We start from the raw sequence: 27,713 nt of genomic DNA on the forward strand, positions 1-27,713 counted from the left end.
GATCTCTGCTGCTGTACGGGTTTGTGTGAAGTGCCTAGGACCCCTGCGCTGGTTAGCGCGTACGCCATCCGCTACAGCAGCTGTATTTATTTAACTGGGACTCAAAATGGGAAACAGGGGCACCTGATTATGGACCAGAAGGGTCTGCTCTTCCAGACAGCCCTCGCTGGATCACAGAGCAGTTTACTGCAGAGCCAGATCCTTGCCATCCCAAGCGCATTCCTATGTTTGACGTACGGTCACTGGGGTAAAATTTATACCAAATACGCTTTGCTGAGGAAGTCACTCCCCGTCCCTTCCTTCTCCCTCCCCCAAAAAAGAAAGAAAGAAAGATAGATGTCTCCTTTCTCATTACCCTCTTGACTCATGGATCAAACAGCGTGAAGCAAAGTCCCACGACAACGGCTTGCGCGTTCTTCCCAGTGATTTTTCTTTTTTGTATTCATTTTAAAAAACTTTTTTATCAAAAAAAAAAAAAAAAGACAGTTTATGGCTAAAGTGGGTGAAAAGGATATGTGCCCTACAGCCGTTATGTGGGGCAAAGCAGGAACCCGGAGAAGGAGGAGTGGATGTATTCCGTGGAGTACAGCCCGTTGGCCTGGTCCGAGGGCATTTGTACCCAGACTTGGTCGTTCTCCTTGAGTTCAAGCACGGCACTGCCCGAGGCCTGGTCCAGGTAGCCCTTTTTGTACTCGTCGTAGGTGTAGGTGGCAGGCACGTTGTTCTTGTACAGCGCCACCCAAACGTTAGTCCCTTTGACATGCACGTGGTAGGCAAAGTAGTAGATGCCGGATACGGGGCAGGTGAATATCCCGGTGACTGGGTTGTAGCCGTTGTGCCCGTTATACAAAGTCCGGTCAAACTTGACCGGCATGCCTGAGGCCGGGAAAGGGGAGGTGAGGATGGCGGTGAAGGCTGGCGCGATCCGGGCGGAGAGCTCTCCTCGGCCGTACTGCGGCTTCCCCGGCTTGCCGTTCCCCAGCACAGCCCCCTCCACGCCGCCGTCCGGCAGGTGCAGCCCCGCGATGCCCGTCTCGTCGAACACCCCGGGCGCTCCCGGCGGCCCAGGTGGCCCCGGTGGGCCTGGGGGCCCGTTCAGCCCCGGCGTTCCCGGCATTCCCGGGGGGCCGATGGGTCCGGCCATGCCAGGCTCACCGGTCTTCCCTTCGCCAGGAACCCCAGGAAGCCCGGGCTCCCCTTTCAGCCCCGGTAGCCCTTGAGGCCCCATGGGACCCGTGGGTCCTTGCAAGCCCGGGATGCCAGAGGGGCCCCTCAGCCCTGGCTGCCCCGGGATCCCGCCGTCCCCTTTTGGCCCGGGGCCGCCCGTTAATCCTGGCACTCCCGGGAGCCCGATGAACCCTGGTTCTCCTTTGGGGCCCGTTGGGCCGGGGGGTCCCTGTGACCCGGGCAGGCCTCTTTCTCCTGGCACTCCTGGCTTCCCCGCGAAGCCGTTTGGGCCCTGGTCACCGCGCATCCCTGGCATTCCCGGGGGCCCGCTGGGCCCCACGTCGCCTTTGGAGCCAGGCAGCCCGTGCTTGCCCGGCAGGCCCATGGACCCTGGCAGGCCCGGTGGCCCGATGATGCCAGCAGGGCCCGGCTCACCAGGCTCCCCGTCCATGCCAGGTTCCCCCTTATCGCCGATGGCTCCCGGCACCCCGGGCTGCCCGCGGTCTCCTTTTAGGCCGGGCAAGCCTGGCTTCCCGTAGCCCGTTGGGCCCGGCAAACCAGGGGGGCCGCGGATCCCGGGCTCTCCCTTCGGTCCCATGGGGCCCTGTATCCCCGGCACTCCCGCGGCGCCCGGGACGCCGATCCCGTCGATGCCGGGGGGGCCACGGGGCCCCATAGGGCCGGGTTCCCCGTTGACGCCGGGCCCGCCTGGAGGGCCCATGTCGCCCTTCTCCCCCGGCGCGCCCGGCAGGCCGTCGAGGCCGGGTTTGCCAACGCCGACGGGCCCTGGGGGCCCCGCAGGGCCGGGAGGGCCCCCGTTCCCCCGGGGCCCGGGTAACCCTGGCTTCCCCACGCCGTTTTCGCCCTTCATCCCTCGTTCTCCACGGGGACCTGGCTCTCCTTTTGGGCCAGGCTCACCCCGAAACCCGGGCAGACCGGGGCCACCCTGCGGGCCCGGCTTGCCGTTGACGGAGATGCCGGCTGGGCCCGGCAGCCCCGGGGGCCCGGGCAGTCCTCTTGGCCCTTGCTCTCCTCGCATGCCGGGCTCGCCCTTGGCTCCGGGCATCCCCTTCATACCCGCCTTTCCGGGGAGTCCTGGGATGCCGGGTTTCCCAATGCCCGAGAAGCCGGGGGGCCCAGCGGGCCCGGGCTGGCCGTGCATTCCTGGCTTTCCCGTGCCTGGTTTTCCCGGGTAGCCGGGGGGGCCGGGGGGTCCGCGCGGGCCGGGCTTTCCTGGCGGTCCTGGCTCCCCTTTGAGGTCCATCGGCGGCAGCGGCGGCATGTCTGTGGAGAGAGGAAACACAGAGCTTTACCGGGGCTGGCGCTAGAGGAGCGTGCCTGGTGATGCCCTTCGGGTGTTAAAGCCCCGGTGCTGCAGGAGTGCCCTTCTCTAGAAAAGGTTTTATTTAAACGCGGCCACAGTGGCTTCCTGTGCCACAACATCAGCAGGACTGTGTTGAGGCAAGACCTTGGCCAGAGCCCAGGGTACTAATCCAAGCCTTACTCCATCCGTTCCTCCGCAGAGGGCGTCAACAAGACCAGCAATTGCCGTCGGCCCTGGCAGCGTTGTTTCGTGATGACCTACTGTGCGGTTTTTTTTTAGGAGCTGGATTCAAACCTCCCGCTGCCTCACTTCCCAGCAGCCTCAAAAGCACCGTGGGATTCAGTTGCTCCTGCCTGGGCTCAGCCGAGAGAGTGGCGACAGAACAAGCCAAGACTGAGGATAATCCCTCCGCCCCATCCTACAAGAGCCTCAGGAGACCTTTAATCCTTTGGGATTAAAAAGAAAACTCTTGGAGATGTAAGTTGAGAGACCGAAGAGGTGATTCGTGTATGGGTTAAGACATGCCCGCGGTGCTCGCTGGCTTGGCTCCCGTGTCCAGCAAGGCAGAAAAAAACTTACCAAAAAGAAAAAAAAAGTGCTGAGGATGGAGAAAAAGCCAATAGCTGCAAGGGAGGCGCAACCTCGGTTACGTCCAAATGAGTCAGCCCAGCTGGGAATAGGCCGTAACCACTTGACATTTAAAGAATTTATGGAGGTCTTTTGCAAACGGATATAAGAAAGAAACGAATGGCCTGGGAGACTACAAAGCCAAGGAGAGGCAGATTACATGCCCACCGCAGCTCGGCGCTTAAAGCGCAGACGTGAGCAGAAATAACTCCTCGAGGTGAGCCCAGGCAGGGTGTCGCTGCCCGCGTGACACCAGGAATGGGTGAGAAAGAATAAATCTGACAAACTGGTTTTTTAGGATGCTCGAAAGGAAGGCGGTCGCACCTCCATGGGACTACGATGAGAAACTTGAAGGGCAGAGGAAAGGGCCTCGACACCGTGGGCAAACCTTAACCAAATCTGCCCGAAGTTGAACATTCCAGTCAGGAACACATCTGTACGGGCAGGTTCCCCGGATGGGAACGGATCCCGTTCAGGATGGGAGCAGAACACGAGGCTGTGTGCCCTGGCGCGGCGCTGAGGAGGAGGCAGGGGGGTCACCAGCCCGATCCCCAGCCCGGGCGTGCAGGGAGCTGAGCCGGGCCTCGGGAGCACGGACACCCGCAGCGCCGGGATCTGCCGACACGATTTCCCAGTCAACGGGAAAAGATTAGGAGAGATTTGAGACACGTGAAAAGAATAACTGTGGCAGCAGCAGGCACCGTTCCGGGCGCGTCGGGGCAGCTTCGCCTTTCCGAAGCACAGCAGTTCGCTCTGGCCGATTCCAAGCCTGGTGCCTGCTTGTTTTTCATTTGGTAACGGAATCATTTTCGGAGCTTATCTACACATCAAAGCCTGGCCCGCAGCCTGGGCTGTGATAGAGGTCACTTGGCTGTTTTGATTAAGGAAATGCTTGTCTGTTGTGACATTGCCACTGGATTTCTGCAAACCTCCTGCTCCTCACCCCAGAAAATGGTGTGGGAAAGCAGGCAAGGGAGATGTGAAGTGCTGCACTAAAGCAGATTTCAGGGGTTTGAATTCTGGAAAAAAAAGTTTCTTTAGAAAATTAGTTCAACGTGTTTTCTCCCCCCACCCCCCCTCCTTTTTTTTTTTTTTTTTTCTCTTCTTGCAATGGTTTGAAAAGAATTAGTTTTCTAGGTCATTTTGCATGGAATCAGAACAAGGATCTACAGCTGAGCCCACGAAGGAAGGAAAAAAGCGCACACACACACACATAAGGCAGCGAAGAGCAACGCCAGGCGAGAGCTGCCAACTTGCAGGCGGCCAGAAAAGCAGACGGGAAAACCAAACCGGGGACGTTAGCGGAGAGAAACTGGGACACTGCAGCCCCAGCGGTATCCGATTTCAAAAGCCCATGTCTTACCACAGGCGCATGTCTCGGAGCTCTGCGTTTCACAGCAGCGGCATGGGGTTATGTGTTCCCCTCGAAGCAGGAACGAAGCTGCCATGAATGCGAATGCGAAGAAGCAGCTGGGGAAGGGGAAGGAGCAGGCATGGCCCCTGCGAGCTTTTGCCTGGGCACCACAGAGCTTTTCACTTCCTAAGGAGCATGGACACGTCCATGGAGCTGCGTTCGTCCTGGTGAGGGACCTGCCAGCGCGGACTGGCCGGCAGAGGAATAATCCAGCAAGATGGGAAGTGGTTCCTGGCCATGAGCAGCCAGCAGCGGGTCTGGCCAGCGCGGCCGGATGACGCTGCAGGAAGGAGAGGTTGGCTGCTCCATGGCAAAGCCTGGCTGAGCTTGTTCCAGCGCTGCTGCCGAGCCCTGTCTCGTGAGAGCGAGTTTCACAGGCTCACAGGGACATCGCATGTGACCGCCGTTACTGCATCTCTCGTCCCATCTTCCACTGAACAGCTGCCCAAGCCGCACGGAGAGGCTTAGCGTGGGACCCAGCCCATGCAGATGGAGCTGCTGTGCAGGAGGATGGCAGCGGGATGGGAGAAAACTGCAGCAAGAAGCGTGGAAGTGGCAAAGTTTCCCCATTAGCAGGAGCTAAGGGACCTGGAGGCCCCTTGGCTGCATGCAGGAAGCAGCAGCCCCGCTGGGGTCACAGGACTGAGTCTCTCCAAAAGCAGCAGGACCTGTGGGCCACCCGCTCTGGGGACACCGGGCAGCAGCAGCCCAGGCACTGCCTGGCCCCTGCCTGCTCCCACCTCCTGGGCCTTGGCTCTCCGCTGAGCTCCCCCAAGCCTGCGGAGGTGAAAAGCACTCGTCTCTCTTTGCAGCTGAGGCGGCTGCCCTGGGGTGAACCCTCTGTAATGGTGCTGAAGGGGGGCTCCCGGCACAAACCCCCTCCCCAGGCATCGCCTGTGCCTTATCGGTGCCCCGAGCTGGGGTGCTGCTGGCTCCCCTCTCCCCACACACGGGGAGATGCTGGGCTCCCTGAGCCCTGGTCAGCACCCAGCCGTGGTTTTACCTGGCTGGGAGCTGCACGGACGTGGTTTTAACCAAGCCAAAGTAAAACCTAACTGTGCAAAGATCTGCTTCCGTGCTGTTAGCGCTGTAGCGTTTAGCAGCATCTCCTGCCCAGAGCTGCCTTTGCGCACCTGCGGAGTCTGGTTTTTGGCTCAGAAAAGGTGTCTGGCCCCCTGAGGAAACCAGCCCTGTCACTCAGTGGATGGCACCCGCAGGTGACGGGAGCCTCCCGGTGCCAGGGCCTGGCCTGGCTCCCCGGGTGGGGGTCCCAGCCCCAGGTCCAAGCTGGGGTGGTGCACAGCCCCCCGCCGGCTCGGGGGTGACCCGCTGGGGCACGGCACGGCCCTGCGCCGTCGCGGCGAGTCAGCTGAGCTCCCTGAGCAGGGCAGAAGGCCAGCAGGGATTTTCTTTGCCAAATTAGAGGTTAAGCAGAGATGGGAGCTTGGTAGGATCCAGGAGGCACCAGCTTCCCCAGCCGCCTCCGTGCGGGCCTGTGGCCGGCGGCTCAGGCTGCAGCTGCCCCCCTGCCCCGCGTCCCCCTGCCTGTCCTCTATTTCCCAGGTGTTTTAGGAAAGTGATGTCCAGGGGACTCCTGTGCTCTGCCCGTGCCCAGTCTAACCCGGCCAAGCTCACACCTTGCAAAGAGCCCGGCACGCTCGCTCCTCTCTCCGCCGCGGTTAGCAGGCAGCACTGCTCGGAGGCAGCGTAAGCCGCTCCCATGCATAGGAAGAAGGAGGAAAAAAAAAAAAAAAAAGAAGGAAAAACAGCAGGGAGATATTTGAATCCAGTCCCACCAGCAGCTGAAATGTTCCTGCGCTACGCTGGAAGGTTTTGTGTCTGGCTGGGGTTCAGGGAGCAGCTTTACAACAGCTGGGAAGGGGGCAGGGAGGGGGGCTCGGCGCACGCTTCGCCTCCAGGTTTTGCTGTGTGTTTTCTGACATAGGTGCTGAGCGGAGCTCGCGATAAGCCATTCAGCCCAGCAGTAAATCAGCCACCGGCAGCCCACCCTTCTCCACTTCTTCCTCCCGGAGCCAAGGCTTCGGCTCCCCAGGGGGTCCGGATCCACACAAGCCAGGGGAAGGCTCCGGCAACTCTTCCCGAGGACCCAGTACCGTCTGGGCACCGCTGCCCCATCCCGCGGCGCCGCCAGCAGCGGCTGGCTCTGGGAAGAGCGGTGGGGATGCTGGGTTTGGCATCGAGGAAGGGGCGATCTAACACGAGGGGATTTGCTGGTCGCTGCTTTCCGAGGGAGGAAACGTCACTCTGCTGCTCTCCCCTCGCCCGGCTGGGTCTCGGCTCCGGCCTTGGCCCTCTTTCCTTTCCCAGCTGGTGCGAAGCGCAGGCAGGGAAACAGAGTAGGTGGAGGAGTGGAAAAAGCCTCGCAGGAACGGCAACGACAGGCAGAGATGGCGAGAGCCTGGGGCTGAGCCTCAAAGATACCTCAAATGTGCAGGAAGGGAGGAGGAGGAGGAGGGAGCAGAAGGCTCATGGGTGCCCTTTGTGCACCAGCTCCCGGGCTGAGCACCCAAGGGTGCCCACCCAGCCCGAGCAAAGGGCTCTGCTGAGCTCCTCTGTGCCTGTCCCTGTCCTTCTGCAAGGGGTTACGGAGACCTAAACGTGCTTGGCTGAAGATGTGTTGGGCAGCGGCTCCCTTGGCCGTGCCAGGCCGCTCCGTGGGGGCACCGACCCCGAGGGCGAGGGGATACCGAGTGCCTGGCAGCTGCGGGACGCCACGGCCCCTTCCCGCCGTGCTGGCAGGCCTCCCGGGCAGCCGTGGCCCCGCGTCCTCCCAGCCCCCGCAGAGCGCGTCCCTTACCCAGGTACTGCCCTTTGCCTTCGCGGAAGGGGGGTCCCAGGGGTCCCTTCACCATGGGCTGCATGTACTTCACTTGGCCGTAGCCCACCGCGCCTCCTCCCGCCGCCGAGCGAAGGCCGACCACCATCACCACCAGCAGCAGCAGCGCCGCGGCGTCCGGCAGCATCCTGGTCCCCACTGCTCCTGTGGACAAAGCGACGGTGAGAGCGGGCACCCGCGACCCCCGTCTGCGACCCCCGTCCCTTGAGAATCGGCTGAGAACGCAGGAAGGATCCCAGCGGGAGCGGGACTGCTCTGAATTTGCCTTTTTTCCGGACCACTGATGCCCTGAAAGCGTTGCCCTTCCCCACGCGCGCCGGCTGGGAGATGCGCAGTGAGTACGTGGTTTACGCGCGGTGACCGCGGGCACCAGCTGAGCCCCTCGGGGGCCGCCCCGGTCCCTGTTTGTCTGGGGTTGTGCCCTCTCAGCCTTCCCCCGTGCATTTTTAACAGAGGGGGAGAAAAAGGCAGGGCGAACCCCACAGCCCGCTGAGCCCGGCGTCGCTGTCGCCCTGGGAGCGGCTGGGCGGGCACTGCGTCTCCCGAGCGGGTGCCGGCCCAAAACCGCGATGTCGGAGCCCGGGACTCGCTGCGTTCGAGGCCTGGCTGTGGCACTTCGCGGGCAACGACGGGAGCTCGCGCGGGGGGCGCGGGCGGGGAGCCCTTGGCCAGGAAAGCCCAGGGGCGGGCTGCGGCGCTTGGGAGCGGCGGCCTGTGCCTGAAGTGCCTGTTTATTTAAAATAAAGACCGTCTATAAATATTCCTTTCCTCTAGCAACTTCCTCTGTGCCAGCTCCACGCGTGGAGCTGCAAACAGATCGATTTGCAAGGAACAGTTATTTTCGGAGCTTAAATAACACGCGACAGCAAAGAGCTTTGCTAGTTTTCCTCCTCCTCGCAATAATCGACCGCGGTGGTTATTAATGAGAATTAAGCTCGCTGCCTCTCCCTCCGGGGAGCAGGGGCAGGGCTGCTCTGCGCCGGGATTTGGTCGGAATTTCCTGAATCACTTTTGCTGAAGCAGCAGTGAAAAAAACGCTGCAGCCTGGAATAAAAAAAAAAACCAACAAACCAACGTGGTGCCCTGAAATTAAAACAAATTAAGGGAGGGGGGAGCCCTGGCGTGGGATGGTTTGTGATGCGACAAGCGTGTGGCAGGCCGGCTGAGGGCTCGGTGACGCAGCCCGGGCCACCGCTGCCCTGCCCAGTGACAGCCCGGGGAGCCGGGCTCCTCGTGCTGGGGGCTGCGGGGGACGGCGACGGCTCTGCGCCGGCGGCACGACGGAGCCCGGGCCCTGCGAGGATGCAGGTGGCCACGGCGGATGCTGGCAGAGGATGCTGGCAGAGGAGCTCTGCTCTGCCCGTCCTGCCGCGGCTGGGGGTAGCGGTGCTGTGCCGTGCCCACCGTGGCGCCCGCCGTGCCGCCGCTCGGGCAGACGCGGCCGGGGACACGCGTGACAGCCACCGTCCGCCTCCGCCGCAGCGCCGAGAGGGCCTTGCCGGCGTTATTGTTTTTCTGTCTTCGGGGTCGAGAAGAGGAACGCTTATTTTTATGAAGCATTATTTTACAAGGATTTGTTTGAGGGAAAAAGGATCCCATTTTAAGGGATTGCAGCTGTAAAAATACAGTTTCTGTTAAATAAAAGAGGAGAACAAACCCCTGAATCAGCTATTTATTTATTTTCCTTACCTGGAATGACCCCTGTGCCTCCTTCTCTAGCTCCCTCCCTTCCCAGCTCTTTTTTTCTCCCACCTGGGCTTCATTCCCCCCGCTCCGCCCCATGCCGGGGATGTTTTCCCAGAGACACGGAGGGAAGGCAGAGGGACAAGGGGAGCCGTTCGCTTTGGCCGCGGCCGTGGTTCCGCTGCGCGACGGATGCGAAACGGAGCCGGTGGCGTCTCCGGACACGGGCTTGGCTCCCGCGCTTTCTCCCTCTCTCTGGACGGCTCATTCCTCCTGCCCCCGCTCTCCCACGGGGACAACTGGGGGGACTCTGGCCTGAGACCCCCGGGCGCACGGCTCCGTCCAGCGAGGAAAAGGGGTCTCGGGTGCTTTGTGGTGCCCCGCGGCCGTGCCCGGCACCGGGGCGGGAGGCCTCACGTTACCCGGGCTCTCCAGGCGGTGATTTAATAAAAACAAAATGGAAACATCTGGAGTCTCATATGATGGATAAAGTGTGCACAACGTGCCTGTGAAGAGGCTCTTTCATGCCTGAAATCTCCTGCGTTATGAAATGATAATTAATCACACGGAGCAGCCGTGCGGCGTTCCCATCTCCCAGGGCAGGTCGCGAGCGTCGGCCGGTTCATGGCGCGGGCAGGGCCGCTGCGCCCGGGACGGCTACGGCCGGGCGTCCTTCGGAGGCGGCTCCAGCCCCCCGGGGCAGCGCTGTTCCCCCAAAACCCTGGAGCAGGGATGGGGCTCGGCAGCGCCGCATCGCTTGGCTCCGGGGGGAGCAGGGGCCCGGTGCGGCGACGCGGCACGGAGACCCCTGGCACGGCTTCAGAGCGCGCCGCCGCCGCGCGAGCGTCTGCTCCCCTGGCAGCCGGTGAGCAGACGTGTTAAAAACCCCTGGCACGCAATGAAAGCTCCGGGAAAAGGGAAAAAAAAATAAAATCTCACACTTCAAGCATGAGAAAGGAGACAAGAAATGTCACCTTGTTTGCGCGGGGGCGCGGGGGGCCGGAGCCCGTGGCCGCCCCGGTCGCTCCAGAAACAGCCGGCGGCTTGCGCTGGCATGGCGAGCTGCGGGCTGTTCCCAGGGGAAGGGGCTGCACCGGCCCCCTCTCCCCGCAGCACCCACGCCAACGCTCCCGCGCACGGCCCTGCCCGCAGACACGGCCGCTTTGCCGCGAGCGACGCAGCCGGGGGGGGGCTTGTTGGCCCAGCTGCCGCTGATTTATGGCCCCTGTTATTTAAATATTAATTACGGGCCTGGCGGGCAGGCACCGCGCCTGCGCCCTGGAAGGGTAATTATTTTTTAAGTCAATATATGCAACCCGCGGGGAATCTGCGATTGCGGTCGAAGGTCAGTAAAATGGAGAACTTGTTTAAACCCGGCAGTAAAAGCGCGATCGAACCCGGGGCCGCGCCAGCCCCCGCAGAGGTTTGCCGCGGCACAGGGACGAGCCGAGACGGGGCCTTCGACGCGTTTCAACCGCACGCTCGGCCTCGCTGGTGTGGCCGTCCCCGCGCAGCGCATCGGGAGCACGGGACGCGGCCGTCGCCTCCGCCGACGGCGGCAGATCTCGCCCCGGGCTGCTGGGAGCAGCGCTGAGCACCTCGCGCGCTCGCCCGGCTCCGGCCGACGCCGCAAAGCGAAAGCAGCGAGAGAGCAGCCGGCGCGTGTGGGTGGGCTGGAGCAGCGCGGGTTTGGACGCCGCCGTGTCCCATCGAGCTGCTCCATCCTCCGGTCATTTACAATAAAAAATAAAGCAGGGAGGCTTTCCAAGCCCAACACGGGGCTGGACTGACTCCAGCGGGAGGTGGATGGTTTGCTTTGCGCTACGCATGCTTTAAAAATAATAATAAAAAGGGTCAGAAACGAAAAGTGAGCTATTGAAACGGAGAGCGAACACGTTGTTTCCGCAGGCCGGGCTGCGACAGCCAAAGGCATCAGGCAGCGGCTCGGCCGAGCAGCGCCGGAGCGCGCGGGGAGAGTCTTGGCGCGAGCCGGCCCTTAAATGCCTGACACCTGATCCCATCCAAAAGCTGCTGTACGCGCCGCACGGACCCGGAGCCTCGCCCGCCCGTCAGCGGAGGGAACAAGAAAACATTTTCCTTGACGAAAGAAAAACACCCCACCCCATCTGCAGGCAGCCTCCCGCCACCCCTGCAGCGCCCGCGCCCGGCCCCTGCGCGGAGCGGGCTGGGCATGGCATGGTGCATCGCCCTGCGGCACAGCATGGCATGGCATGGCATGGGATGGCACGGCACGGCACAGCATGGTGCATCGCCCTGCAGCACAGCATGGCATGGCACGGGATGGCACTGCACGGCAGGGCATGGCACAACATGGCACGGCAGGGCATGGCACGGCATGGTGCATCACCCTGCAGCACAGCATGGCATGGCACAGCATGGCAGGGCATGGCACTGCATGGCACAGCATGATGCATCGCCCTGCGGCACAGCATGGCATGGCACAGCACGGCACAGCATGGTGCATCACCCTGCGGCACAGCATGGCATGGCATGGCATGGGATGGCACGGCACGGCACAGCATGGTGCATCGCCCTGCGGCACAGCATGGCATGGCCCCGCACAGGTGTTGGGCCGGCACTGGGCCATGGCAGGGCCACGTGCGGTGAACGCTGCCCGCGGTGCCCGGAGCCGACGAGCCGGGGGTCCAGCGGCAGTGCTGACATCAGGGTCGGTGCCGCCGCTTGATCCCGCAGCCGGCGGGTCAGGGATCAGCGAAGGCGGATTAGTGACCCCGCGGGCGTGCGCGCCGGGAGCGCAGCAAGGCGTGAGCCTGCCGCAGGTCACGGCTCAGGGCTTAATCCCTCACCTCCAGCTGTCAAAACTCCTGCGCCGAGCGCGGGAGAGCCGCCGGCTGATCGCTGCTGACGCGCCCGGCCGAGGCCGGAGCCGCGGGCGCGCACGGGAACGAAGCCGTCCCTGGGGAACGGCGAGCATGGCGGCATTTGGAGACCCGGACAGAGACCTCTGGGTCTGCGCGGGCTTGGCCCTGGGTCTGGCTGGAAACCCCTGTCCCGCAGAAACGCCGGATTTCTGTGCAGGACACGGGGCTCGGCCCGGCTCACCGCACCCTTGGGGCACCGTGGTCCCCTCACCGAAACACAGCCGCCGTGTCCCCCCGGGCACATGTGGAGGTGAACGAGATCCAGGGGACGTGTCCACCCCCTCGCCCCGGCCCCGCCGGAGGGTTTCTGCGCCCCGAGCTCCCCGGTCCCGTCCTGCTCCCCCCGCCAGCCCCAGCTCCACCGAAATACCAGACTGCGCGCAGCATTAATAGCAGGGTTGCCTGCCAGGTGCATAGTTTGACCAGTCGGATCGCACATGCCAAACCACAGGTATTTTATGAGACGTTTCCTGTTATGAAGACATTTTTGTGGGGATTCATTTCTTTCTCCCCCTCTTCTTCCCCTCTCCTCCTCCTCCCGGCACGGGGGGCAGCAGCGATGCCGTCCCTGGGAGCCGAAAGACGGAGCAGAGCGCGAGCCGAGGGCCGGAGCTGGGGTGTCCCATCCCTTTCGCCGCCCCGGCAGCGGCCGCGCAGGGTCTGGAGCCCCTTTCCCGGGGTCTCCGTGCAGGTGTGGCGGCGGGGACCAGGCCGCGCGGGGTCCGAGGGGCATTCACATGCCGTCCGTGGGTCAGGCGCCGCTTTGCCCCCGCAGCTCCTGGGCAGAAAGAGCGTTTTCTAGCGCAATATTTTGTAAAGAAATCTGCTAAGCCTGCAGGGACCCGCAGAGAGCGATTCCCATCTCGGGGAATTTGCGGGCAAGTGGCCATCAACCGCAGACATTTAAACTTCCAGCCTCGTGCTGGGGTCACCAGCTTAATTATAACGAGCTGTGGTCCAGACCAGAGCCTTCTGGGGCAGGGGTGCTCGCCGCGGCGGGGCAGCTCGTTTGGGGGCTGCTGCCCACGCTGCGGGCCGGGACGAGTGGGGCAGGGATGCCCCAGAGACCTCTCACGTCCCCGCCGAGCGCCGGGGCGATGGCGCGGCACAGAGCAGCCCGGCGCTGCTGGAGCCCGTGGCACCACGAGCATCGCGCCCGAGTGAGCGCAGCGGCACGGCAGCTACTGCAGCCCCTGCCCCTGCACCCCGCGGGACGGGACCCCCCGTGAGGGGGATGCAGGCGAACGCTGGAGCTGCCACGAGCGAACAGGGGAGAGGCCAGGTCGGAGCCCGCGGACGTCCGGTGGGTTCGGTTTTAAGCAGCGAGCAGCCGCGTGTACACGTGCGTACGCATCCAGGAGCTTCTCCTGCCCCAGACCCCGCCGCCGCCACCCCAGCCCCGACGCCCGGCTCTCCTCTCGCCACCTGCAAGGATCCCCACGGCGCCCAGCGCCACAGCAATGGCAGCGCCTGCCCGCCGGCAGGACGGACGCGCTCCGTCCACCGCGGCCTCGTGCCACGGCGGAAACGGGCTCCGGAGCAGCGGGGCCACGCAGGGACAGAGCCGGTGCCACGGGTCGGCAGCTCATTCCCCGGCACAGCGTTACCCCCACAGCGTTCCCGCCGCTCCTCGCCAGTGTCGCCCTCCGCCGCTCTCCCAGCTGCCCAGACACGATGGCAAATTTGTGAGCTGCCGCGAAAACTTCTCGCGGGTGAAATGCCGAGGAACGTAACCCCAGCCTCCAGCCCCGCCAGCGAGTCTGCCTGCCGGGATGGGAAGCTGCCTCGCGGTGTTTATCCTAACAGTCATTTTATTTTAATGTCAGAGGTTGAAATCCTGTCTCCATGGCTTTGCTGGGTCCTTTGATCTCCGTTTCCTCTCCCCTTCCAGCTTTTTAGCCCCAGGTGAGCCCGCGTGCGCCCGGCTGAGCAGCCCGCGCTCCGGCAGCCACCCGCGCTCCCGCACGCCTCGCAGAACCCCCCTGCCATGACACGCCGGTGAGGCCAGCATCGCCCTCGGAGCAGCGTTTCCTTGGGGTTTCAGCATTTGGGGGGTGACGAGACCCTGACGGGGGCATCCCCGGGTGCACCAGCCTCCCCCCATCCCCTGCGAACCCCACCAGCTCGACCGCATCTCAGCTGCCACCGCGCCTCGTCCCAGGTCGGTCGCAACCCTCGGGGGCCGGGTTGGCCACGGGCACAGCGCGCGGCCAGATGACAGGGACCTGACCCGAGCGGGGCTGGGGGCCCGCGCTCCGACTGCCCTGGGGGTCACCCCTGTGCCACCGGTGGGGTCCCCCCACTGCCGTGTCCCCGAGCCGGCCGCTGTGCCGCTCCTGGGGTTAGCAGGGGGAAAATATTGTTTATGCTTCTCTAATATCTGCCTTCTGTTTTGCATTTGCCATTTCTTCAAAGATAGGGAGCCACCTCTGCCAAGATTCCTGAGGAGATATCCTCAGCAATGCCGACCACGCTCCCCACCGCACTCAAAGAAAACAAATGTCAGGCCAAGGATTGATATGAAATAGTTTAAAAATGAGAAAAAGCTGCCTTAGAGCTAGGTTTACATTAAAATAAATTTCAGGAGCAGGAGCCTGAGCTGCGTCCCTCCCCGGCGGGCGGGCGGTGTGGGGCGATGGGGTTACCCGCCGGGGCGATGGGGTTACCCGCCGGGGCGATGCCGCGGCCCTGCCTGCTCCCAGCACTGCCCTCGCCGCGGCGGCACGCGGCCTGGCGCCACGCCGGAGGGCTCGCCGGGGCGAGATGCTGCTCCCCGGGCGCGGCGGGGTGGCACGGGGGTCCTGGTGCTTCCCACCGGCACCCCTCCGGGCAGCGCGGGCGCGGCGACCCTCCTCACCCCGGGGTGGGCACCAACCCCCGTGCCATCACCCACCCCCGCCCGGGTCCCATCCCAGGGTCTCCCCGGAGCAGCGCCCAGGGCAGAGCATCCCACCGGGACCAGCGCCGGCGGGGCGCGGTTGGGGTGGGCAGCGGGCGAGCTGCAGGGCGGCCGTGCCAGGTGGGGAGGAGGAGCGGGGTCTGCACCCCTCGGGCTGGCGGGGCCCCTCGCCGTGCCTTGGCTCAGGGCTGTCGGGGGGCTAAAGCATGTGATCACGCCGCGCTCTCAATTAACCTGGTAAAGAAAATGAGCGGGGGCTTCTCTCTAGGCAGCGGGGTCTCCCGGCAGGACCCTCGTCCCCCACTGCTGCAGCCCGGATCCTCCTCACCTCGCTGCCCCGAGCACTCCATTCCAGCCCCAGCCGTATCCCATCCCATCCCATCCCATCCCATCCCCATCCCCTGCTGCCTGCGGGGCTGTGCACCACAAAGGATTTTTTTCTGGCACGGCAGCGGCGGCGGAGCTGCTTACACGTATTCACACCCGGGCGAGGGCCTGGAGCGCACGCTTTTCAGGCAGTACTTTAGTTTATGTTATTTAATTTAATTTAATTTATGGGAGCTGATGCGAGATCCCAGCAAGCCTGAGGTGTTCAGTGGAAACTCTGACAAGACGCTACCATAAACCGCGCTGCCGGCACTGGCCCCGCGCTGCCGGCTTGGGTTTCAGATTTTTTCCTTCGCGCTCTGTAACGACCGATTCGGCGGGGCCGGCGCCGCGGCGGGTGCTGAGCCTCTGCGCGGCCGCGCTCCCGGGGCTCGGCAGCAGCGCGGGGCTCCGCGCGCCCATCCCAGCCCCCACGCCGCCCCCCAGCACGTGCCTTTCCGTCGGGGCGGACGCGGGTCGTGTAAAATCAGGCTGATTTCTTCCCAGAATTTTGTTTGGAAAAAATTTGCCCGACTCTGTCACAAGATCTTTCAACATCGCTGAATCAGCTGCTTTGATTTTTCGATTTGAAATTTTTAGATTTTTTTTCAGTTTCCACATTTCCTTTGTCTGGGAGCCGAAAGCCTCGCAGGGCATTCCAGCGGCCCGGCTTTCCTGGGGTTTACGCCACAACCCCCGTTCCCCCCGCGCCCCGTGACCGAGGCGGCAGCGCATCCCGCGGGGCAGCTCCGCTCCCCTCCTCTCCCGGGGCTCCTGCGTCTGGGCCGGCCGGGCGCCATGGCCCGGGGAGCGTGGGGGGCCGCTCGCCGTTCCGGCGTGCGCCGCCGTGATTTGTCATGGACAAAGAGCTTCCACCTCCAGCAGTACCGAAGTGCCGCTGCCCGCAATCTTATCGCCAGGATCCCGATTTCCAGTGGCACCGAGCGTCTCGTTTAAGCTGATTTAAAGGATCCAGACCCCACTGCGTCCCCCCGCCAGTTCCCACCCGGACCCCCGCGCCCACAAACCACGGCTTCTCCTGACGCGGCACCATCCGGCACAGCCGGACCTGGGCCACGCCGAGGAAGCCTGGAAGAAAACGGGATGGATCCCACGTACCCCAGACCATCCCAGGGGAAAAACGGCTTCTGGGCCGGAGAAAGGAGCGGTGGGAGCAGCCGGGACAGCGCAGGAGCCAGCAGCCGGGAAAGGCACGGAGGAGCCCCATGTCCCCACGTCCCCGCAGTCTCCTGGGGACACATTCACTGGAGGAAGGGACGGAGCCTGCCGCGGTGACGGTACGGGACCGTGCCCCATCCTGGGAGAACCAGGGACCGAGTCGGGGGGACAGAGTGCCAAGCCAAGGGGACGCACTCATTGCAAAACCTTTTGCTTGGGCTTCCAGCTGGAAAAACATCCCCCTCCTGTTTTCCAGGCAGAGTTTTCCTCTGGGCTGCGAGGTGCGGAAACCTCCCTCCATCCCCGGCCGGGACCTGCTGCCCGAACTGGGGCTCGTCCCGCCCGGGGCCACGCAAGCCCACCAAGCACCCCCTGCGTCTGCACGGGGGCACCCGCTTGTTTGGGCACAGGCGCCCGAGGGACCCCAACGCCGATCCCGATTGTCCCCACGTGCCGGGGAGCAGACCCAAACCCGGGGAGCAGACCCAAACCCGGGGAGCAGACCCGGCCTGGGGCAGGCGCTGGCGTGTCGCTGCCTTCTAGGAAGCGGCGGGCGCGTGGCGGCCCTGGCGCGGGCGAGCAGTGTGCGCCTGCCGTGGGTGCTGCGCTGCCGCACTGGCCTGGCGTTGTGAGCCTTCACACGAGGTGATGAAACACGGGGAAAAAATTAAATTGACCATTTTTCTAGAAGACAATTATACAAAAAAAAAAACCCCAAACCAACAAAAAGAAACCCAAGAAACGCTTCAGCCCTCCACCCGGGAGCTGTTGTGCGGGAACGGACAGGGAAAGGCTCTCCGACAGGGAACGGCCCATGGAGACGCGGGGGTCCGGAGGATCCCACCCCGTCCCCAGCCGCTGGGCCAGGGCTCAGCCAGCCCCCGCGCGCCTACGGCGCGGCCGGGCTCCCGGGAGCCTTCCCGCACGAGCCCGCGGACATTTTCCACCTCATTTACAGCAAATGCCGTTTTCCAGAGGCACGGCACAGTGAAATGCCAGGCCCCGGGTGGAATTTGGCGGAGGCTCGGTGGGAGGATGGCTCTGGCCACAGCCGGGCACCGGGAACCCCCCACCCACGCTGGCCCTTGGCGCGCTGCCGCCGGCACCCCAGGGGAGGTCGGCGAGGCCACCGCCGCCTCCGTCCCTCCCGGCACGCCGCAGGCAGCGTCAAGCGGAGGCGGCCGGCGCAAGGAGCCCTGGTCGAGGTCCTGCCCTCACGCTTGGTCCCCGGCGCCGTCTCCTGCCCACTGCCGGGCTCCCTTTGTCGGGATGTTACGGCTGCCCCCTCCCACGCCCCCCCGGGCTCTGCCAGGGCTGGACCGCGGCCGCGGCAAGCCAGGCTTCCTCCGTCAGCAGAAAGCAAACACTGGGCAAGGCCAGTGTCCCACGGCCTCCGGCCATCCCTGCCCGCCGCGGGCCAGCACTGCGGTCAAAACATGGCGTACGGCCAGGCAGCGGAGAAGCCAGCGCTCTCCTTCCAGCTCTTCTCCATCAACCAGAGCCAGCCCTCCGGTTTCGCCGCAGCCGACGTCCCCTCTGAGCGGGACCCGCCAGGCACCGTGCCCCAGGGATGCTCTGCGCCCCTCGCGGGAGCGTGGCACCGGGTCCCCGCCAGCGCCGACTCCCCTTTCCCCTGCGCTGCCGGGGAGGCTCCCGCGGGCACCCGGCCCCTGCGGCACACCCAGCCCCGGGCACGGCTGGCACCCGCTGCCCGCTCCTGGGGGGTCCCCCCTCGCTGGGGGACAGCCAGCCCGGGGGACGCGTCCCATCGGAGGCTGGCGGGAGCAGGGGCACATCCCGGCTGGCCAAACGGCGGGTGCCCGGCTCAGGAAGAAGACCCAGGGGCTGTTCCCGACGGGATTCGGGGAGCGGAGGGAGCCCTGCTCCCACACCCAGCCCCGGGGCCGGCTCTGCGAACACCCCGGCCACGCGCGCCTTGGCGGGGCGGCAGGCCTATTTCGGGAGCTTTCAGCACCACCCGGAGAGGTGTCCGATGCTTTTATTTATAAACCCACTGGCTCCTGCCCAGCTCCAGCCGGCTCACATGCAGGAAAAAGCCCTGCGGAGCCAAGACAAACAGGGCCAGCAGCATCCCCGCACGGAGGGAGGCGACGCCGAGCGCGCCAAGGATGCTCCGGCTGAACCGCCCGGCGCTGGGCCGCCCGCCGGGATGGACACGCCTTGGCACCGCGGCCCCGGGGCCGGCCTTCGACAGCACGAGGCTGCCGCTGCGGCTGCGCGGCCGCCCTGGGTGGGCCCGCACGTGCCGCAGCTGCCGCGGAGCAGGCGGGGGGCAGCGCCAGGACCCCGCGTGCTGCCAGCAGCACAGGTCCTGCTGCGCTGTGCGTGTGCGGCACGGACGTGCCCGTGCCCGTGCCCCGCTCGGGGTGCTGCAGAGCTACCGTGGGATCCCTGGCGCTGCGGCTGCCTCCCTCTTCCCCTGGCACTCCGGTGGGGCAGCCGGCCCCGCTCTCCATCAGCGCTCTCCCCAGGGATGCTGGGGGGGAAGTACCCTAAATCCCGGCTAGGGCCGGGGCCGGAGCCCTCGCGCCCACGGGCAGAGAGGGGTGCAAACTTGGACGGCCGGTGGTGAGGGTCCAGCCCCGTCTGAGGGGGCAAAGGGGCTGCCCCACAGGTGGGCTCTCCCCCGGCACCGGCTCCAGCCCCCGGCAGCGCAGCAACAATCGGGTTATTGTCAGCGCGCCGCCGGGGACGCAAGTGTGCTGGGAATTCAACAAGCCCGGCGCTTTCCGCCCGTCCCACTGGCTTTCCCAGCCCGGGCTAATCCCGTGAGATGCCCCGTCAGCACAGCCGCAGCCCCGCAGCCTGCGAGGAGGGGTGGCAGCCCCCGGCCCCCCCATCTGCCCCCAGCGTCATCCAGGGGCAAAGGCTCCCACCCGGCCCAAGGTGGGCGCAGACAAAGGCGCGGCGCGCGCCAGCTCCAGCCGCTGTGGGGACTTGGCTAATGGGGTCCATTTGCTGGGTAGTTCTTGGAATAACAAATTGTATCATCCAAAAAAGCCAAACCACAAAAGAGGATCGGCTTGCAGCCTGGCTCACAAAAGCCCCTTGTCTGGAGGCCCCCCGCGCCCCCCAATCTCCCGAAGAAAACTCAATTTAACCAAAATAAACAGCGCGCCCAGCCCTGCGCTCTCACGCTCTCCCCAGCAAACCGCGGAGCGAACCGGCTTAACCCGACACCGCGGCCGGCGAACCCCATCGCCCCGCTCGCCCCGCTCCCCGGCCACCGGCTGCTCGGCCGTGCCGCACCACGCCGCGCTGGAGGGCGGCCGGCCTCTCCTTCCTCAGGCGCTCCATCCAGCCGGCAAAAACGCAACTCTCCGAGCCGGACGGTCCCGGGGGCGCTGCGGGCACAGCGCAGACCCCTGCCACGGCCCGGGGGGACGCCGGCTCGCCCCGCGCTGTTGCGAAGCCCCATCTCCCGCTCCCTCCGGCTCAGCAGCAAATCCGGCCGGAACGATGAGGTTTGACACCTGCTGAACCCTCCACCCCTCCTCTTGCTCATCGCCATCCGCTCTCCAGCGGGCGTGGAGCCCGCCAGCAGAGATTTACGGAGAGCGAGGCGCTCCGGGAACACCGACGAGCGCAGCGGGGAGCAATCCCAGCCCAGCCAGCCAGACCCATCGGCTGCCACCGGCTTCCGACTCCCGCGGCCGTGTCCCACACCTGCCCGCAGCCGGAGACCCGAGGTCACCGGGGCAGTTTGCCCAAGGCGACGCGAGCCCATGTGCATCCCATGGGGAGGTGTTACGGGAGGTGCCCGTCTGGGTGCTGTCCTGGGAGGCTGCAGGAGGGGGAAATGCCCGAAGGGAGGAGAGTTAAACCCTTTCCCAGTGGGGTTTTGGGCTGTTCCTCCAATTGGGATTGGAGCTCCCATCCCATGCCAAGAGCAGCTGGCCCCGGAGGGGTCTTGCCGTTGGAAAGGCGCCTGTGCCGTGCCTCCGGCAGCCCCGCAACAAGGCGGACAGGGGTTTGCTTCTCCCACAGCCGTGGTCTTCACACCTTCACATGCAGGGCAGGGGCACTGGCTGCCAGCCCCCGCTTCGGCCCCGGGCACCCAGCCCTGGCCAGGTTACCCCCAGCCCCAAAACTCACACGAATTATTTGCAACCTGTCACCTGCACAAGTCTGCTTGGGCTTCAGGCCAGCCTCCACCCCTGGAGCAGCCGTCACCAACCAGGGGACTCGTGACAGCCTGTCCCACCTGCGTGGGATGCCCCGCAGGCGCCGGGCTGGGAAACAGCCACGCTGGCATTTGCCTGACCTTTGGGGACAAACACGTCCAAACTCCCACGTCCCCTGGGAGCGCAGGACAGGAGGGGGCTGCCGGAGACCCGCATCCGGCTGCGCCCAAGATGGATGCTCCAGCATCTCCCTTCTTCCCAGCCAGACGCCCGGAGGAAGCCGAGGCCGGCAGAGCTCCGGCCCACGGGCGACCCCGCCGTCGCAGCTCATCTGCCGCGGGTAATTCGCCGCCTGCCCGGCAGCGCTCTTGCTGCATTCCTGCCCTAAGTAGCGCGGATTTGCTGTGCTTTATGAAAAAACGCCAAGAATGTTTTAAATGAAATTAATTCTTACAAACCCAAGATTTCATAAAAGCGCTGCCTGGGCACCGTTTGGCACAGGCTCACCCTTGTTCACCGTGCCGGCCTTCCCCGCGGGGAGGAAAACACCGGGACTGGTGTAAAATAATTACAAACTCATCGTATAGCTCTGCTTGTAACTGCCCTCATCTTAGCTCGTAGTTCATGTTCGGCAATAACGTCACACGTGGTCTGGAAGAAAAAGCTCCGGGAGAACGCGCAATGGAAAAAAGCATGCGCGGACGTGCCGAGCGGCACCAAACGCAGCCCGGCCGGAGGAGCGGGGCTGGCCGCCCCAGCAGCTCACACCAGCGCCGTGCCGCGTGAGCTGCCGCTTCCCAGACGGGAAGGTCCGGTTGCGGCGCAGATGTTTCTGTGGGTGGGAAGGAGCGCGTGGAGATTCGGGAAGCGGGCACGGAGCCGCTGTTGCGCAGTGTGATCCCACCGCCTTTGGAGGCAGACGGGGGAATTGACGCCATGCTGCCTGGTTCTCCCTTCCATCTTTACTTTAAAAAGCCACCAAATTAAACCCGCGAAGCCACCCAAGCCCCGAAGAGACTCCCTGATGTCCTGCGCCGGGGATGCTTGGTGAGACGTGGCACGCGCTCGTGGCCAGAGCGGCTCGCAACCCCCTGAACTTCTCATTTACGCCACGCAAAGCGCTGCTGTCATCTGGTCACGCATCACCCATGAGCTGGCACGGACCCCGGTTTTTGGTCTGCTCTCCACACCCGGGGGCGGCGGTCTCCGCCCGCCCGGCCGCAGCGGGTGGGTTTATCAGCCTGACCCCGTTGGGGCCCAAGGGATCTGAACTTAAAGGCAAAAAAAAGCCAAAACTATCGCTGCTGTAATCCAAACCCGGGATCTTCGGGGATCTGCCCATGGGTTGTGAGTGCCAGACTGGCAACATCAGGAAATATGAAGAAATAGCAATAAAAGTACGCTTGTTCCTCTCCGCCGGCTGGCTGGCTTACAGGAACCGGAGCAGCGGAGAAATACCTTTCCGCAGCCGTTGACAATGCATGTTTGAGACTGAAAATACGCTTTTCTGGCAAAAGCCCACATATTTAACCCCGGTGGGCGCCAGCGGCTCACCCCGCAGCTCCGGGAGCGGGGCACGGGCGCGCGCGGCCGGACCTCACACCCTCCCCGGGCGCGCAGGCGCGGTGCGGGACGCCGCGCTCGGCTGCTGACATCGAGCCGAGCGGTGAGCGGGACGCAAGGGCGATAAGCGGCGAGGGTTGAAATTAAAGCTACGCTGAAAGCGAAGGAACCGCTGCAGCTTCCCTCGGTGCCAAGCCTCCCGCCGCCTTATCGGTGCTTCCCTGAAAAAGATGGCTGTGTTGTCCTGACATTAAATATTCTCTGCGCAGCGAGCCGTATCTCCTCCATCTCGCTCCCGGCACCCGAAGGCTCCAGCCCCGATGCACGCCCTGGATTCACACTCTCGCCCCTCGGAGCCGCGCCTGGAGCGAAGCCAAAATCTCCAAAGGAAAAATGCAGCCAGAGCTTCCAAGTTTCATGGCAAACCACATGATTTTGATGCGAAGCCGTAAATCAGTCCCAGGCTCTCTCGGCCTCTGGTAACTTCTGAAAACAAACCTGGGCTGAATTTTAGGGCTTGTAATGAAACGTGAAAGCAGGTGAAGTGGTCACAGGCGTCAAGCATCACCGCAAACGCTGTGCGCAAAGCGGAGGCGGCTGCTCCGGATGGCCCCGATCCTTGGCCGAACGGGCTCAGCTCTTTCCTTAAGGATGGGGGACAACCGAAGCCCTCCGCAGGTGCCAGCTTCGTGTCGCTTGGCCCCAGAGCAAAAGCGCCCCGAGGGCCTCTCCGTCCCGGCCCCGGGGGCACCGGTGGTGGGCGCAGGAGAGGGAACACGCCGGCGATGCGCCGGCCCTGCGCTGCGGGGGATTTTGCAGCGAAAGGGGGTAAATCCTCACGCGGCCACGGGGGCTGGGGCAGCTACGCGAGGTGGTCTGGCCGCAGGGTCTTGGGTTTCGGTGCAAAACAAAGGGAAGGCTCGCACTTGGCTAATGTGCCTCCGAAGAAAGGCTGTATCCTTGTTTGCTCCCGCCGCTGCATTGTCTGCAGATAAAGAGAGGGGATAGATCTCATCTGATACCAGCAGTATCATCTCATCCATCTGCACGGGGCTCTTCACAAGCCCCTGCTTTAGAATTTAGATCCCTGGGAACTTGGAAGGCAGCAGTGAAACAAAACCCTCCGCAAGAACAATGAAAGGCTCTCGGCGACGGCCAGAGAGCTCTGCAGGGCAGCGCCGCCAGGTCCCGGGGGTCCGGCATCGCCGAGCCGCGCGCGTTTGCGGCAGGTCTGCAGGACTCCGCTGGTTTGGGGGATCCCGGGGCCTGGGGATGACAGGGGCTTGTGCCGGGAGCACTGTGCCTCAACACAAGAAATGAGGCCTCGGTTTTTTGGGTGCAAAATATCCAAGGTGGGAAAGCCGTCCCCTCCGCCCCGCTGCATCCGCAGCAGGTGCAGAGCGGGATCCTTGTCCTCCTCCCTGGCTGCCTCTTGCCAAGCGCCATCCTGGATGGAGGCGCCGGGAAGAGCCTCTGAGGACAAACATCTCCAGATGGGCCAGCGGGACGGCTGGGCCCCGGGGGAGGTGGCAGAGAGCAGACCCGGCTGCTCTGCAGATCTTGGCTGCGCTGTCTGCCTGGGACCTGCGGCTTTGCTGCGTGAACTCGAGTGACACCGGGGCCGGGGGCCACGGGAGCGCTCTGCCTCAATGGGCCGAGGGTGCAGCGGGACCCCTCACGTCACTACCTTCGGCTCCTTCCTTCTCCCACCTCATTTTTGACAGCGCCCACCTGCCTGCGGCACCTTGGCCAAGCTCGGGAGCTCTGTGGGGAGAGAGCGGCCAGTGAGAGCCGTGGGGTCCCCGTTGGGGTGCTCCTGCGAGGACACGGAGGGACGGGGCATGAGGTGGCCCTGGCGAAGGGTCCGGCTCCCGCAGCTCCTCGGGAGCGGCTGAGCGATGCCCACGGAGCAGAGCATCGCACGGGCCCCGTGCCCCCCGGCCCCGCGCAGGTCTCTCACAGCCGTCCAGCCAGGCAGGAGGGTCTTTTGGATCCCGTCGCTCCGAAGGTCACGGCCGCTGCGCGGGGTTAGGCAGCCAGAGCAGACGGCCGTGGGGAAGAGGCCAGGCGGCCAGGGATGTGACTCAGGAACGGCTCCGGCAACGAGGGGAAAAGGAAAAGCGGTTTATTATGTCTGCGCTGGCGTCCAAGTCAGGGGAGCGGGGAGGCGCGGAGCCCAGCGCGTGCCCGACAGAGCGAACAGCCTGCACCCCCTCCCGCAGGGATGGGGCTGGGAGGGAGAAGGCAAACGCAGTTCACCGCCTTTTTATCCCTCCCCCTCCCGAACTATGAGATTTTATTGTCAAAGACATTTTCTTTAGCGCAGGGGAATGGAAACTCTGCTCCTTGCCGGGCCGCGGGCAGGCTGAAATAGGAGAGAATGACAGAGGGAGTGCGCAAGGAGGGGCAGGGAGCGGCCCCCACGCCCTCCCACCGCGGTTAATGCCTTTTGCAGGTGCCGTTGCCCAAATCCCCTCAATCTGCTCGCGAGGAGCCCGGCTGCTGCGCGGGCAGAAGGGGGACGTGGGGGCCCGGGGCCCATGGAGGCGATTTTGTCCCTCGCATGGCAGATCCCAAGGGGAGACGGAACACTGAAACCTGGCGGTTTTATCTCAGCCTCCCCGGGAAGGGCTGCGCCGCCCGCCAGCAGCCGAGCGCTCGGATGCACCACGCAGCGCCTGCATCCCGTGATGGATCGGCTCTGAAAACAACACCCTCCTAATCTTCCTCCCCAGCAGCCATAAAACTGTCTTCCCAGTTCCTTCGGAGAGGATTTACAGTGGCTCAAAGCGTCCCGGAGCGGCTGGCGGAGGCGAGAGCCCTCCTCGGGTGCTGGCCCCGCAGCTGGGGCACATCCTGGCAGCGGGGCGATGCCCCCACACCCCTCGGCTCCCAGCCGCTCTGCCTTGTTTCCCCCCAAACTAAGGCTCCCCAACGGGGGCTTGGCAGCCGCCCCCCCGAGCAGGTCAGTGCTCCCAGGGCCATGCCTGACCCCCGCTGCCCCTCGCCGGGGTCCCAGCCCCAACGGGCACAGCTTGGGTCGCAGCCTCGGTCCTCGCCCTAGGAGCGGCGGAACGCGACGGCCAGCATCTCACCCAGCGACAGGCTCGCCGGGACGCGGCTGCTTTCCAGCCCCGGGGGCTTTCTGGGCCTGCAACCCACAGGGGTCCAGGCCACTGGGGACCACCCTGCAACCCCCCGGGCACAGCCCACGCTGGGCCCCTCCGGCCGCTGAGAAAACACCGAGAAACGCTCACAGCACCGGGCAGTGGGAGCGAGAGGGCTGCCCCCGCGTTCCCCCCACACCCTGCCCGAGTGGGAAACCAAAAACCCGACGCAAGGCGAGCTGTGCTGAGCCCCTGCCAAGAGCCACGGACAGAAATATCCTTGATTTCACCAAGGTGTGAATAACTTTTGACACTTCTAGGGCTTATTGCCTTAAAAAAAATCCCCCAGCAGTCCCCATTCACACTCCACAGGACTGTGTTTCATATGAATGGAATATATGAATCACTGTAAAGAATTTAAATGCTTCCCCGTACAAAGAAAAGCTCCCTCCCCGCCTCTGCTGTTGCGGCCAGGCTCCGCGCAGCCTAAAACAAAGGCATGGCAGGAGACGGGGACAAACCCCCACCACCAAACCGCTGCTTCTGCCGGGCGGCCGGGCAGCCGGGGACAGACCGGGATTTTGGCTGGGGCAGAGCCGGGCGCCCTCCGCCACCGCAGCCCCGTAACCAACGGCCCTGGCCACCGCGCTCGTGTTTGCCGAAATCCCGGTGAGCTCCTGACAGCTCCCGCGTTCACGTCTCCGTGCGCCTTTCGCGTTTCGGCTCAGCTCCCAGCCCTCAACCCCACTTTTCGGATTGGAACAAGCAGCTGAAGAAAATCGCTGCGTTTCCATTCCCCTGCCCAAACACGCCGGGGCAACCCGCTGCCCCGCTGGCGGGAGGGATGGAGTCAGCCTGGCTGATGGAAACCGGCCGATTCTCCCCGCGAAAATCTCTCCCGTTTGTTAGCAATTTGGTTTTTGTAGCTTCTTTTTCCCTTGGGCAAGAGGGCGAGGAAGAAAAATGGAACTGGCAGCCGGGCGCAGCCTCGCTGGGTTTCCAGCTGTGATGTTTCCCCTGGCATCGCCGCCTCAGCTCCGCACACGCGGTCGCGCCCGCTGCTCCGGCAGCGCGAGGAACGCCCAGACGGGGCTCCGGGCACCCGGGTTGCGTTTGGTCCCTCAAAGAGCAGAGAAAGAAAATCCAAGCATGGCCCCCAGGACCCCCTGTCTCCCACCGCCCACCACGTGGCCCCTGCCCGGGGGGGCTCGCAGCCGCCGGCCCCGCCACCGGCTCGGTGTCCTAAATTCGTAGGATCCGGCTCTGAAAGGAGCAGCTTTGTTTCCCAGTGTCCCTCGCAGACGGATCAAAACTGCATTTTTACAGAAGCAATAAAAATCCCAGGAATTCACCGGCCTTATGATTTATTAAACATGTTCCTTATAGCGAAGCTGCCCATGGATGAGAAAATATCTCCGGTAGGTTATTGCCTCGCCTGGGGCTACCGTACAGGGGGGATCTTTCCTGGCTTATTGGGAACACTCAAAGCCAGGGAACCTGGTAGATCAGGAGCCAATTAACAGCAACTCTCTTAAAAAAACACAAATAAACCAAGCACCTTGTGTTTCCCAAGGCGTTTGCGGAAGGAGCCGCGGCGACCTGCCCTCATCCTGCCGCTACGCGGGCACCGCTGGGTGCAGCTGTTTGCAGGGAGGGGACGACACCAGGGCACCGAGCCGCGCGACGTGCCAGCGGCGGCCATCCCGAAGGTCGCCGCGCTTTCCCCAAAACGCTTTTGTTCCCACAAACATGTTTCGTAACAGCAAGAATAGAAAAGTCCGAACGTTAGGATGCGGCTTGGTGGGTCTGGTTCCCGAAGACGGCAAAGCCTCCGGGTGCCAGGCACCGGAGAAGGCACGCGATTGAAGTGGGTCAGGGGAAAAAGGAGGGATGAGAATGGGGAGAAAGGAAAGCAGGGATGAGAATGGGGAAAAAGGAAAGGAGGGATGAGAATGGGGAAAAAGGAGGGATGAGAACGGGGAAAAAGGAATAAAGCGAAGGGCGCAGGCTAGGACCTCGCCTGGAGGGAGACGTTTGGAAGCGCCCATGCGATCGATGCTGTGCTCGGCACGGGGAAAAGCCAGCAGAACTCCAGGTGACCGAGAAATTCAAGCGATTTTCCCCCGGCCCGAGCGCGGGGCGACCCGCGGGGACGCGCAGGTGAGCGCGGCGGCGGAGCCCTTACCTCGGCGGAGCGCGGGCACGCGCGGGAGCGGCGGCACCGGACGGGACGGGAGCGGCGGCACCGGACGGGACGGGAGGGACAGGACCGACCGGGCACCCCCGCCGCGGGGCGGAGCGGGCGGGCGGGGCGGGGCCGGGGGATGCGGGGCGATGCGGAGCGGGGCCGGGCTGCGCTGCCTGCGATTTCGTCCTTTTCCCTCCTTTTTTTTCCTTTTTTTCTTTTCTCCCCCCCCCCCCACCCCTCTCCCCCGCCCCTCCCAGCCCGGCAGCTCTCCGTTCCTCTCTCGTAGGAGGG

General features: G+C 64.1%; 1 protein-coding gene across 2 annotated transcripts; it reads right to left on the reverse strand.

Annotated features, from left to right (window-relative positions):
* Positions 1–502: 502 nt before the first annotated feature.
* COL8A2 (collagen type VIII alpha 2 chain) lies at positions 503–27,515 on the reverse strand. 2 transcript variants are annotated; one of them, XM_086765075.1, is made up of 3 exons: positions 27,420–27,515; positions 7,351–7,533; positions 503–2,451 (listed from the first exon to the last, which is right to left on the reverse strand). In XM_086765075.1, the coding sequence occupies exons 2-3, from the start codon at positions 7,514–7,516 to the stop codon at positions 530–532; spliced, it is 2,088 nt and encodes a 695-aa protein (XP_086621201.1). In that variant the 5' UTR covers positions 7,517–7,533; positions 27,420–27,515; the 3' UTR covers positions 503–529. The 2 variants fall into 2 exon arrangements, with proteins under 2 accessions (XP_086621201.1, XP_086621202.1); XM_086765076.1 differs by lacking the exon at positions 27,420–27,515 and adding an exon at positions 7,868–7,957.
* Between the last annotated feature and the right edge of the window lie 198 nt (positions 27,516–27,713).

This window comes from Chlamydotis macqueenii, chromosome 22, assembly GCF_036417535.1.
Source record: "Chlamydotis macqueenii isolate bChlMac1 chromosome 22, bChlMac1.mat, whole genome shotgun sequence".
Classification (NCBI taxonomy): Eukaryota; Metazoa; Chordata; class Aves; order Otidiformes; family Otididae; genus Chlamydotis; species Chlamydotis macqueenii.

Coding starts and splice junctions, on each gene's coding strand:
- COL8A2 (XM_086765075.1), bottom strand. CDS start 7,516: ATGCTGCCGGACGCCGCGGCGCTGCTGCTGCTGGTGGTGATGGTGGTC. Junction 2,452..7,350: donor AGGCAAAGGGCAGTACCTGG/GTAAGGGACGCG, acceptor CTCTCTCCACAG/ACATGCCGCCGCTGCCGCCG.